We start from the raw sequence: 13,498 nt of genomic DNA, 5'->3' as shown, positions 1-13,498 counted from the left end.
ATCACGGTCATCGTTGCTGAAGTTGCTTTCAATTCCAGATTTTATAATCTGAAGCTACCTTGATGGGATTGGAAACCTTGTCATCAGAGCATTAGCCTGGGCCTTTGGATTACTATTGCAGTGAAATTCCAATACTCCATAATATTCCGAGACCCACCATATTCCGAGACCATAATATGTAGGAGCAGAGTAGGCCATTTGGCTCATAGGTCTGCCCCTCCATTTGACGAGATGACGGCTAATCTGATAATCCTCAACTCCACTTTCCAGCCTTTACCCCAAAATCCTTCGTTCCCTTACTGATTAAAATTATGTCTATCTCAGCCTGCGTAGTTAATGTGCTCAAGTTCAGAAAAGTGGTCTGAATCTCCTAACTCAGATTAGAGTAAGTCAACATGTTACTGTAACTAACCTGTTAAAACATTTCTACCTGCATTGCTTTCTGCTGTTAGGATTATAGTCAGTGGGAGAGAACAGACAGACATGGAAGGAGTCGCAGTGCACAGACTTCCTCACTTCCACCAATCAAGTGGTCGCCAGAAGCTTTAGGAAATCACTGGACGATTGTGAAGAAAGAAAAGGAAAAGTCAGGTCATCGCACACCCCAACAGCAGAATAAGTCAGAAGGTATTCTCCCATTTTGCCTTCCATAACAGCAAGTTTCACATGTCTCCCTGACTGTGGTTGTCTGACCATATCCCACACTTTTGTTCCTGTCCCTTCCCCTCCTTTCCAGAGCCAGGGTAGAATATGAGAACCTTATTTGGCTATTTGGCCCCTCAAGCCTGCTGTGCTTTTCCGGGAGGGTTCCTCATTCAACCCCAGCACCTCCATGTTCAAAGAATTACCCTCCACCACCTCCAACATATTGCCGCCAACAAGAAGCTCTTCTCTCCACCTAGCCTTCCAAAGGTATTATTTCCTCTGCAGCACCCTAATCCCTTCCTGTATCACCACGACTCCTTCCAAAACATGCGATGTAGCATCTTTCTTTTGGCTTCCTTTCTCCTCGCTGTCCAAGGCTGAAGTTCACACATATGCAGAGCAATCACTGATTCATTCTGAAGCACCAGTATCACAAACCTGATCCTTTTATTTAGTGTAGAAGTCTGTTCGTATCAAACTTTTTTAAAGACCAAGATCGAAGATGGAAATTCGTGCTTGTAGTTGGTAGTAGGGGTAAATGTTTAAGAGCTCAGCGATGATCTATTTAAAATCATTCTGTCCTCAAATATATTAGTCTGTTTGTAGCTTCATGAGGGTTAAAATTTAATGTTTTACGTTCAGTTCATTTTTAATCATATGATTGCTTGATTCCTTTGGAAAAATTGGTGATATAGTGGTAGAATTCATGGCTTGATGTTCAGACTCCTCTATGATCGCACTCTTGCCTATCTGTATAGCTGCTCAAACTCAGCAACCTTCAATAACGAAGTATAGAGCTGGATGAACACAGCAGGCCAAGCAGCATCTTAGGAGCATCGGTCTAGGCCCAAAACGTCAGCTTTTGTGCTCCTAAGATGCTGCTTGGCTTCCTGTGTTCAACCAGCTCTACGCTTTGTTATCTCGGATTCTCCAGCATCTGCAGTTCCCATTATCTCTCTCAGCAACCTTCAAGTTCTTTGTATTTCGTTAATTTTGGAATCTTGAACCTAATTTTAATTGTTTCACCATTGGTGGCCACGTTTAAGGCCCAAAGTTCTGGAATTCCCTTATTAACTCATTTGACCTCACCACCTCACCGTTATCACTCCCCCATCCTGCCCAACCCCACTGGCCAAGACATTGCTGGAAACTATACATATGACCAAGCCTTTAATCTTGCTGATTTTGTTTTATCCTCCTGCTGATGTACAGTGAGATTTCTAAATTGAAATGCCATTAGTTGCTGTTGGTTAGTGGTTCCATTGGACGACAGCACGGTGGCTCAGTGGTTAGCACTTCTTCTTCATACCACCGGGGTCTTGGGTTCGTTTCTGCCTTGGGTGACTGGGTAGAGTTTGCACATTCTCCTTGTGTCTGCATGGGTTTTCTCCGGGTGCTCCGGTTTTCTCCCACAATCCACAGATGTCCAGGTTAGATGAATTGGCCATTCTAATTTGCCTGTAGTGCTCAGGGATGTACAAGATGGGTTAGCCATGGGGAATGCACTGTTACAGGGATAGGGTAGGGGGTGTGGGTGTGGGTGTGGGTATGGGTCTGGTCTGGATGCTTTTCAAAGTGTTGGTGTGGACTTGATGGGCTGAATGGCCTGCTTTCACACTGTAGGGATTCTGTGATTCTAAGACATAATGATTGCAGGTGTACAATGTGAACCCAGGTTCAAAGCTGGAAATCTGATCTCCACTCACCTGGCCTGTCGGAACAGGGTTCCAACTCTGAACCTTTTATCTCAGAATTGAGACTGCTGCTGCTAATCGAAAGTCTTGCCCTTCATATACAATGAGTTATGAATCATTTTTGATAATGTTATGAGAAAGGCACATATAATTAATTTATTTAAAGTACTTAATGTCTTGGAATACTGACAGGTAAGCTTTAACGTTTAATTTTCTGCAAAACAACTATTAAGATTATATCTCAAACGGAAAGAAAAATATTTTTTGACAGGAGACTGAGAGAGATTTAGATTCAAAGAGCTGGCTTCCAAATAAGTACTTTTGAAATATAGTCATTGTCATGATCTTGTATCCTCAGAACCATGCACAGAAATTTTATGAATGAACAGATATTGATTGAGGACAAAAGCAAGGTCATTGGGGTCATTTAAGAGACTGCTGGACATGTATATGGTCACAGAAATTTGAGGGTGCATACATGAGGATCAATGGTCGGCACAACATTGTGGGCTGAAGGGCCTGTTCTGTGCTGTACTGTTCTATGTTCTATGTTCTATTAGCCAGAACAGGAGATTATCGTCCCCGTTCTTACTTGGAACGGTTATATGGGATCTTTTGCACAAGAGGTCAGACTTGTTTTAAACTTTGGTCTGAAAGCTGAGCCCTTTGACAATGTAGTACTGACCTAAATTTCATGGTCAAGCATCAATATTGGGATGACAACCCACAATTTTGAGAATGGAGCTGATGGACCCAAGAAACAGTCAATAAGAGCACTTCCAAAATCTTAGATTGTGCATTTTGGAATTCAAATCTGCAACTTTATAATAATGCAGGCTTACATTTGCTTCCTACTTGGCTTGAAATTTAATGTCCCATCGCAGTTATTACATTATGGCTGCTGCTTTCATGCTCCCTAAGGTGTGTCTGCTAAAATGCATTCATGAAGGGAAAATTAAGTGTTTATGCCCAAAGTATTTTGTAGAGCAAAAAGATGCACATTGTTGTTTGGCTGTTTCATATCTTTCTGTTTGCTGCCCTGTGTAATTATTTCAGTAGCTCACATTTGTATCCGAGAAAGGCACAATGACAAACTACATCAATCACAGCTTCACCTTGGAGCCACCTGGTGAATAAATTATTCCCAAAAAATATCTACTTACTGTCAGCACTGGCAGGATACATATATTTATGCATGAACAAACACGTCTTGGGATTTGATGAGTATAATTAGCAACAAGTACTTTACTCTTTTGATGCATCCTGTCTAATGACAGGCTTCTGGCTACCTGCTACTTGATATGATGAGTGTTTTTGAAACAAAAATCCAGATAGCCCCATGCTTCCAATTGAATTGCACTTTCACTACATTTTGCACTTTATAAACCATGATGCAATAATTTTATGAAATTCAGCCATTTTAGCGGCATTGTTAACCTGTTTATACCCCAGTACAATAGCAAACTTACGCCTCATTCAATGGAATAATCTCAAGACTTTGCTCTATTTTAGGTTTATTCCGGCCAAACACAGATCAGCCCTATTCAGGCAAATGTGATCATCCCTGGCAGAAAAGAATACTTCTAAAGGATGATGACCCCTGCTATGTCGAAATGCAGAAAAAAATTGCTATACTTAAGGTTATTATCAAGAATGCTGTCAGTGTTGTAGTACCAGAAATATGCAATGCAGGATGTTTGGGGACTAGAACATAAAATCTTGGAGTTTCTTTTGCTTGACATGTTTCTAAATAATGGGTGAGTGTATGGGTGCCAGTCACTGGAATGATCAAACAAGGGAAAGTGTGGTTATTCAGAGGGCATGTCGCTGCAGAACTTCCCTTTTTAATTGCTTATCCAGACATCCTCGTGTAAGCAACACAGGTAACTGTTAGTGAATGGTGAGTGAAATAATTTCACAGAGGCTGGTATCCCATCACCAAGTCACCCTTTATTTACACATGGGCAGTCCTTGACACTGATCCAGTTCTGGAGCCAAGTTTGAGTGAATAGGATGTCTGACACCCCTACTCTTACCTGTCAGTCACGGCTCTTTGATTGGGCCAGATTAACAGCCCCAGCCAGGGAACTCATACCTGTGAGGTCCACCTAGCTGATCTTGTTATAATGACTACAGTGAGTTTTGCGAGAGTATTCCACTATGGAACATACCATTACATGTGTTAATGTCCTTCCCCACTATTCTTACAGCTGCATTACCATCAAGGCTACCAACCACTGTGCAGCGCCACCCTATTGTGTTTTTCCCCTAACCCACTGCAGCAATGCCAGTCAGCATCAAATAATTAATATCAAATGAAAGACCTTGCTGTGTTGTGTGACTTAACTACACCATAGGAATGTACAGACCAATTGAAGGAACTTTTCCCTTTGTGTTTGAAATGTAGCAAATGGGGCAAGAAAAGGTCATTTTGCCCCCTGAGCACTTGCTGCCATGTAATAGATTGTAGCTGATGTTCTATCTCAATGCCATTTTCCTGCACTGTCCCCATATTCCTTGACATTTTTATTACGTAGAAATCTATTAATCTCTGGCTTGAACATACTCATTGACTGAAACTCCATAGCCCTCTGACAGCAAATAAGTAAACCCCAAGGACTTGCCACCTGGCCTGAAGAAATTCCTCCTAATTGCAATCCTAAATGACTAACTTCTCATTGAGTTCTAGTCTCCTGTCCAAAATTAAGGCCTGGGCACCTTCCTTTCTTGATCTATCCTGTTGAGTCCTGGATAAATTTTTGTATGCTTCAGTGTGATCGCCTCTTGTTCCTTTAAATTCCAGAGCATACTGGCCAAATTTCTTGTTTTCTGCTTATAGAAAAATCTTGCTATTCCAGGAATCAGTCTGATGGACCTTAATCACACTCTCTCCGAAGCAAATCTTTGCTTAGTTAAGGGGACCAAAACTGTGCACTCTATTCAAACTACGGTCTCTCTAAGGCTTTATACAATTACAGCAAGACATCATTATTCTTGTGCTCAATTCCTCTAGCAATAAAGATCAATGAACCATTTGCTATTTAGATTCTCTGGAGAGACTGGTGCCTCAAGGGAACTCACTTTCAATATATGCATTCGGTATTAACATGAAGCTCTCACAATTGAGAACAGCATTAGTTAGCTATAGGAGAAAGGTCCTGTCCAAGTTTGAAATAAACACCCACCTGTCCGCTCTTCCCACCTCACTGACTAATCCCCACTCCCACCTCCTACATACCAGCCTCATCCCTGTCTCCTTGACTGACCAACCCCCATCCTAACTGTCCACCTACACTCACCTTTATTGTCTCCATCCCCACCTCCTTGACCTGTCCGTCTCCTCTCCACCTATCTGTTTCTATATCCACCTTCCATCCGCCTCCCCCCCGCCCCATTTATTTCAGAGATCCCTTCCCCTTCCCCATTTCTGAAGAAGGGTCCAGACCCGAAACGTCATCTTTCCTGCTCCTCTGATGCTGCCTGACCTGCTGTGTTCATCCAGCTCTACACCTTGCTATCTCAGAGTTTCCTCTGTTTTGCTCACCAAATAATGTTCAAGAAATACATGCAATGCAGAAGACTTGCTTGTTATCTGTTTTGAACACTGCTGCATGCAAACTTTCTTCATGTCATTTTTAGTAAATTTTGATGAATGTCAAAGATCATTTGCAATTAAAGTGCCTGTGACATCACCAGATCCAGTTTGGTGCAAATTTGTTCTGGTAAAACTAGGTGCTGTTGATGCTACAGGAGCTCTACTTGGCACTGTTGTAAGTGACATGCTAATTTTGAATTTAAAATGTTTTTAATGCTTCAATACTTATTTGAATTTGGTCATCCCTTGTCAGTATGCTAACTTTATATGTTCAGTTTTGTGCCACCTGCCCCCTTGGCGTATGCTTATTTATAGGGCAACCACAAGTTCGTTAACAGCTGCTGAAGTTGCTGGCTTAAACCACAAGCGCACATATTTCCAGAGTAGGGACCTCTGCCTTTCTCCCCTCTCTGTTTCTCTTATCGCCACCAACAACATGTCTCACTTTACTCCCCCACCTCACTGCAAGCCTCCCTTACTAACTCCATCTACTTGACCATACGTTTGTTCTACGCTTAAAAACGACAACCTACAAGTCAATCTAGCAACCTGATCTCTTAACCACACGCTGTCATTCTTTGTACCCATGCTGATTTATTCTGTGTTCTTTGACCTCCTGTACCAGAGTGCTGGTTCCTTACCAACTCTCCTTCCAAGAGGGTTTCGGGTGTATGGACACATCTGCTTAAAAGTACTGCCACTACCTCCAGCCTTATTCACTAAAATAAACCAGGGGAGCAGAGAAGTCCAATTTGAGCTCTTCGCCTGGAAAAGTAAATTTGGTCCTTCATAGATTCATAGAAATATACAGCACAGAAACAAACCCTGCTGTCCAACTCGTCCACGAACACCAGATATCCTATATAAATCTAGTGCCATTTGCCAGCATTTGGCCCATATCCCTCTAAACCCTTCTTACCCTATCCATGCTGCTCATGACCTCTATAAGGTTCCCCCTTCAGCTCCAACACCCCAGGGAAAATAGCCCCAGTCTATTCAGCCTTTTCCTATAGCTCAAACCCTCCAACCTTGGCAACGTCCTCGTAAATATTTTCCTAATCTGTTCTCGATTCACAACATCCTTCTCATAGGGTAGAGACCAGAACTGAACGCAGTATTCCACGAGTGGTCGAACCAGTGTCCTTTACAGCCATGATACGGTGTGTGGTGGACAATGTCAGAAATCACAAAACATCAGGTTATAGCCCAACGGGCTTATTTGAAAACACAAGCTTTAAGAGCCTCAGTCCTCCATCAGGTGTTAGTGAGAGAGGTAATATCAGATATAGAATTTATAAGTAAAAGATCCAAGGTACAGCCACAACAGCTCCCAACTCCTATACTCAATGCACTGACCAGTAAAGGCAAACCTACCAAACACTGCCTTCACTGTCCTGTCTACCTGAGACTCCACTTTCAAAGAACTATGAACCTGTACTCCAAGGCCACTTTGTTCAGCAACACTTCCCAGGGCCTTACCATTAAGTATATAAGCCCTGCCCTGATTTGCCTTTCCAAATTGCAGCAGCTCACATTTATCTAAATTGAACTGCATCTGCCAGTCCCCAGCCCATTGGCCCATCTGATCAAGATACCATTGTACTCTGAGGTAACCTCTTTTGCTGTCCACTACATTTTCAATTTTAGTGTCATCTGCAAACTTACTAACCACCCCTCCTTGTTCACATCCAAATCATTTACATAAATGACAAAAAAAGCAATGGACCCAGCTCCAAGATAACAAAGTGTGGAGCTGGATGAACACAGCAGGCCAAGCAGCATCTTAGGAGCACAAAAGCTGACGTTTCGGGCCTAGACCCTTCATCAGATGCTCCTAAGATGCTGGTTGACCTGCTGTGTTCATCCAGCTCCACACTTTGTTACCTCGGATTCTCCAGCATCTGCAGTTCCCATTATCTCAGACGCAGCTCCAATCTTTGTTACACACTGCTATAGTCATAGCCCTCCAGTCTGAAAAGCAACCCTCCACCACCATCCTCTGTCTTCCACCTTCGAGCCAATTCTGTACCCTCCTAGCTAGTACTCCCTGTATTCTGTGTGATCTAACCTTTCCAACCGGTCTGCCATGCAGGAACGTTGTCGAACCCCTTACTGAAGCTGGATTAGTTCACTTCCACTGCTCTGCTGTCACCAAACCTCTTTGTTACTTCTTCAAAAAACTCAAGTTAGTGAGACACTATTTCCAACACACAAAGCCACGTTGACTATCCCTAATCAGTCCTTGCCTTTACAAATACATGTAAATTCTGTCCCTTCAGATTCTCTCTAACAATTTGCTCACCATTGATGTCATGCTCACTGGTCTATAGTTCTCTGGCTGTTCCTTACCATCTTTCTTAAATAGCAACACAATGTTAGCCAACCTCAAATCTTCCAATACTTCACCTGCAGCTATTGATACAAATATCTCAGTAAGGGGCCGAGCAATCTCTCTTCCCTCGCTTCCCACGGAGTTCAAGGGTATACTTGGTTGGGTCCTGGGGATTTATCTAACCTTATGCATTTTAAGACGTTTACCACTCCTTTGTAATATGGACATTCTTAAGATGTTATTTATTTCCTGGATTCTCTCTCTTCCACATCTTTCTCCACAGTAAACACTGATGCAATATACCAGTTTAATATCTACCCCATACCCTGCAGTTCCACATATAGGCGGCCTTGCTTAATGGGCCCAATTCTCTCTCTACTTATCCTTTAGTCCTTAATGTATTTGTAGATTTCCTTTGGATTCTCCTTAACCTTATTTGCCAAAGCCATTTCATGTCTCCTTTTTGCCCTCCTGATTTCCTCTTAAATATACTCCCACTTCCTTTGTTCTCTTCTAGGGATTCACTCAATCCCTGCTGTCTGTACCTGACGTATGCTTCCTCCATTCTCTTGACTGTAACTTCAAATTCTTTGGTCATCCAGTATTCCCTACATCTACCAGCCTTGCCCTGCACCATAACAGGACAACTCCCCCCCCCCCCCCAAGCAGTGGTCGAGAAAGCCCTTGACCGTGTCTCCCACATTTCCTGCAACACATCCTTCACACCCCAACCCCGCAATAACCGCCCAAAAAGAATCCCTTTAGTCCTCACATGCCACCCCACCAACCTCCGGATACAAGGCATCATTCTCCGACACTTGCGCCACCTACAATCCGACCCCACCACCCAAGACATTTTTCCATCCCCACCCTTGTCTGCCTTCCAGAGAGACCACTCTCTCCGTGACTCCCTTGTCTGCTCCACACTCCCCTCCAACCCCACCACACCCAGCACTTCCCCTGCAACCGCAGGAAGTGCTACACTTGCCCCCACACCTCCTCCCTCACCTCCATCCCTGGCCCCAAGATAACTTTCCATATCAAGCAGATGTTCACCTGCACATCTGCCAATGTGTTATACTGTATCCACTGTACCCATTGTGGCTTCCTCTACATTGGGGAAACCAAGCGCAGGCTTGGGGACCGCTTTGCAGAACACCTCCGCTCGGTTCGCAATAAACAACTGCACCCCCCAGTCGCGAACTATTTTAACTCCCCCTCCCATTCCTCAGACGACATGTCCATCCTGGGCCTCCTGCAGTGCCACAATGATGAAACCTGAAGGTTACAGGAACAGCAACTCATATTCCGCTTGGCAGCCCTGCAGCCCAATGGTATCAATGTGGACTTCATAAACTTCAAAATCTCGCCTTCCCCCACTGCATCCCAAAACCAGCCCAGCTCATTCCTGCTTCCCTAACCTGTTCTTCATCTCACCTATCCCCTCCTCCCACCTCAAGCCGCACCTCCATTTCCCACCACTAACCTCATCCTGCCTCCTTGACCTGTCCGTCCTCCCTGGACTGACCTATCCCCTCCCTACATCCCCACCTATACGCTCCTCTCCACCTATCTTCTTCTCTGTCCATCTTCGGTCTGCCTCCCCCTCTCTCCCTATTTATTTCAGAATTCTCTCCCCATCCCCCTCTCTGATGATGGGTCTAGGTCTGAAATGTCAGCTTTTGTGCTCCTAAGATGCTGCATGGCCTGCTGTGTTCATCCAGATTCACACTTTGTTATCATACTGTCACTGAAGTCCCATTACCTCACTTTTGAGTGCCTCCAACTTTGCAGCCACCTTTTTACTGGCAAACATTTGCACCCCCCCCCCCCCCCCATCAACTTTGGAAAGTTCTTGCCTAATACTCTCAAAATTGGCCTTTTTCCAGTTTAGAACTTAAACTTTTAATCCAGTCTATCCTTTTCCATCAATATTTTAAAACTACAAAACGTAAACTATGATTAATCAATGAATGTTGAGTTGAAGCATTTCGCTTCAACAATTTTGAGTGACTGGGTTTGAGACTAAGCCATCATTTTCTGACACCTAAGGAAAAATACATGTCCCGGGGCAAAGATACATCAACAATTTGACTTGCGATGTACATTCTCACTAAGTGACAAGCAAACAAGGAAGCTAGGTCCTGAACACTCATTGCACCCCGTGACATTTCCCCATCACACTCATGCAACTGTCAGTGTTCTCTCTTTTCCGGTTTTAAGTGCACCACACGTCACACTTGCCTCAGTCTTGGAATTCATAGGTGTAAAATATTTGTGGAAGATGGAGTGTGAGGTTGGATGGGGAGATGACTTATTTATAAAAAGTCAATAAACCAGCTGCGGACTGTCACTTTTTAGATTTCACCTGCTTACCTGAGAACCCACTTATACTTTGAAAGCCTCATGTTTAACCATACTGCTTCACAGTATCTAATAACAGCAAAGAAGAAGCAAATGGATGAATGCAAGGAATATAGCAAGACTCTCCTGGATATGAACATGAAGCTGGCAAAGGAAATGAAAGAGATGGACGAAGTCGCCATGAAAGAGTCCAGAAACCTCCTGGTTCAGTATAGCAAGTTTAGGGTAGGTGACTGTGTGTCATGTGACATCTATCTGACAAAGTACCTTTTTTTTAAGCTGTTAGTCCAAAAGTGCTGAAATTTTGAAGTATGATTCAAAGTGGAAGAATTTGTACTTTGCTCAAATTGAGCATTTTTTTTCCCCATTTACCTTGAGCCTGTCTGTATGCTTCTTTGTAATTCCCTGTAATGCAACACCTGGTACTGAATGTGCATCATGAATTAAACCTGACCATTCTATCACATCTCATTGAAGAGTGAGGTTGGCTAAAGACCACAAACTGGTTGCCTACCATTATCTAAGTATGCACATGGGCCTCCAGTCAGGGACTGGCAAGACCTTACGGACAGAATTAGGTCATGGATATGACTGAAAAATATGAGCTCTTAAGAATCATAGCACGTGAGGCAGTGATGTAGTGGTAATCTGTCTGTTATGTTCTGAAGGCATGGGTTCAAATCTAACCACAGCAGTTTAAGTGCATTTAATACATCTGAATTTTTAAAAACTAGTCCAGTTATGCAACCACAGTTGATTCATTGTGAAACCTCATCTGGTTCGCTTACGTGCTTTGGGGATAGAAATGTGCTGACCTAACATGGCCTGGCTGACATGTGACACCAGATGTACAGCAATGTGCTTGGCTCTCAACTGCACTCTCAAACAGCCTAACAAGTCACCCAGTTGTATGAAACCACTAAAAAGAAAAGAAATGATACCAGACAGACCACTTTGGCACGGCCAAGGTACCAGGAACTACAGTAGCAAACTTCGCCTTGTCAAAGACCTACTTACTAACATGTGGAAGCTAGTGCCAAAATTGGGAGAGCATTCTCACAGAATAATCAATCAACTGCTTAACACCTTGCATACAATGTCCTAGATACCACAATCACCAACCCTGGATTTGTCCTAACTCAATGGCAGGCCAGACCCAACAGAGTCGATGGAAGGACAAGGGCAGAAGCTGCCTGGGTTCACCTCCACCCTGTACATTGCCGTTTGAGCTCCACACCATTCTGATTTGGAACTATTTTGTCATTCTTTCATTGTTGCTGGGTCAAAATCATGGAGCTCCCTCCCTTAGCAGCATTGTGGATGTACTTGCATCACAGGGACTGCAGCTCAAGAAGGCAACCGACCACCACTACCACCAGTTCGAGCAATTAGTCATGTCCAATAAATATTGTCCAAGCCAATGAAAAAGAATAAAAGAGGAAAGTGTACAGCTTGAATTATTTCCACAAGGAAACCTAAGGGAACCAAACAGTTAGGTCTGAGGAATTTCCATGGAATGTAGCCTACAAAATTGCTGTGAAATATCCTTCCAATGCTTGCTCAGTAAACAGGCTAACACCTGGGTCAGGTCAAGTTAGCATAACGGGCTGACAAGCCAGGAAAATCAGCTGACTTGCTGCTGCCACATGAAAAGTCTGCTCGCAGTCTTAATGTTAACTTTGATGCACAATCCCTGACTTAGGTTGCAGAATGTGGTGGTATAGTTGTTTGTATCAGCATATTTTGCAACAAGAAACTGACCAGAAAGAAGTGTGAGCAAATTGGATGTGTTCTCTCAAATCTGACATTGTTTTTTTCAATTTCTTCTTTCATTTTGTATGTAAGAAAGGAATTTCTGGTGTAAGTGAATGGAAGCGACAGGAGATTGAAGCAGCAAAGAATGACCTTAAGGTCACTGAAGAAATAGTGGGACAAAAATCTGGAGGTCAGTGAAGAACTGTTTGTCCATTGTGATTATATTTCCTTTGTAACTATGAGGGTAATTTCTTCACTGTCACTGGGTCGAAATCCTGGAATTTCCTCCCTCAAGGCATTGTGTCTACCTACAGCACATGTGTGATTCAAGAAGACGGCTCTCTACCATTAACTGAAAGGCAACAGTGGACGGACAATAAATGCTGCCAGCCAGCAATGCCTGCATCCTACAGTGAATAAAAAAGATAGAAAGGAGACATCAACCATGGTTACAATGCCTAATTGCTATCTTGCCCTTCTTCAGAATCAAGGAGGATCTGCTATGTTCGTGGTCTTGAGTTCTGGGTGCCTGCTTGGGGAATTCCATCATTTTGAGTTGACTGTTTATTCATCATGGTTTTGAAGATGACTCCATTCAAAATTAACTCTTTTCTTGCCTACAGGTGATGCCTAGCCAAGGAAATACTTTGTGCATTTTATTTCAGATTTTGCACAGTATCTTGCTTTTGCTTTAGTAAAATGGAATGCCTGTTATCAAGTAAATCTGTCACAAATGTTTTTATTTTTTAAGAGTTGCATCGTCAGCTGGCGGAAATTAACTCAAGAATTCGGAATGCGCAGGAAGAAATTAACATGCTGAAGGACTTCAGAGACAGAGAGTTTCCTGTGTATGCTTTGAAAATTGCGGAACTGCAGAGAGAAATTGGGAAACTCCCAGAAAAACACCAAGTAAGTGGAGCTGTCACGTTACTGCCAAGCGTCTGTTGTAAAATGATTCTTGCCTGTTACATTGCAGCCTTAACCCATGATAGCCCAAGTTTCTGCCTTCGCTGTATGTAAAATAATTGTTATAGCAAGAACTGAAGATGCTGGAGTCAGAGATAAGAAAGTGTGGAGCTGGTGGAACACAGCAGGCCAGGCAACATCAGAGGA

The 13,498-nt window shown here is 43.2% G+C and overlaps 1 protein-coding gene across 1 annotated transcript in view; it reads left to right on the top strand.

Moving 5' to 3' along the window:
• c19h20orf96 (chromosome 19 C20orf96 homolog) overlaps positions 1-13,498 on the top strand; it is a 48,149-nt gene that overhangs the window by 11,731 nt on the left and 22,920 nt on the right. The window contains exons 3-7 of the mRNA XM_048550570.2: positions 453-627; positions 3,852-3,979; positions 10,697-10,855; positions 12,476-12,575; positions 13,137-13,294. Coding sequence (XP_048406527.1) covers positions 453-627; positions 3,852-3,979; positions 10,697-10,855; positions 12,476-12,575; positions 13,137-13,294 — 720 coding nt within the window. The remainder of the gene's footprint in view (positions 1-452; positions 628-3,851; positions 3,980-10,696; positions 10,856-12,475; positions 12,576-13,136; positions 13,295-13,498) is intronic.

Source organism: Stegostoma tigrinum, chromosome 19, assembly GCF_030684315.1.
Source record: "Stegostoma tigrinum isolate sSteTig4 chromosome 19, sSteTig4.hap1, whole genome shotgun sequence".
Classification (NCBI taxonomy): Eukaryota; Metazoa; Chordata; class Chondrichthyes; order Orectolobiformes; family Stegostomatidae; genus Stegostoma; species Stegostoma tigrinum.
Note: the sequence above shows the minus strand (reverse complement) of the source record. Positions and strands in the feature narration are given on the sequence as shown.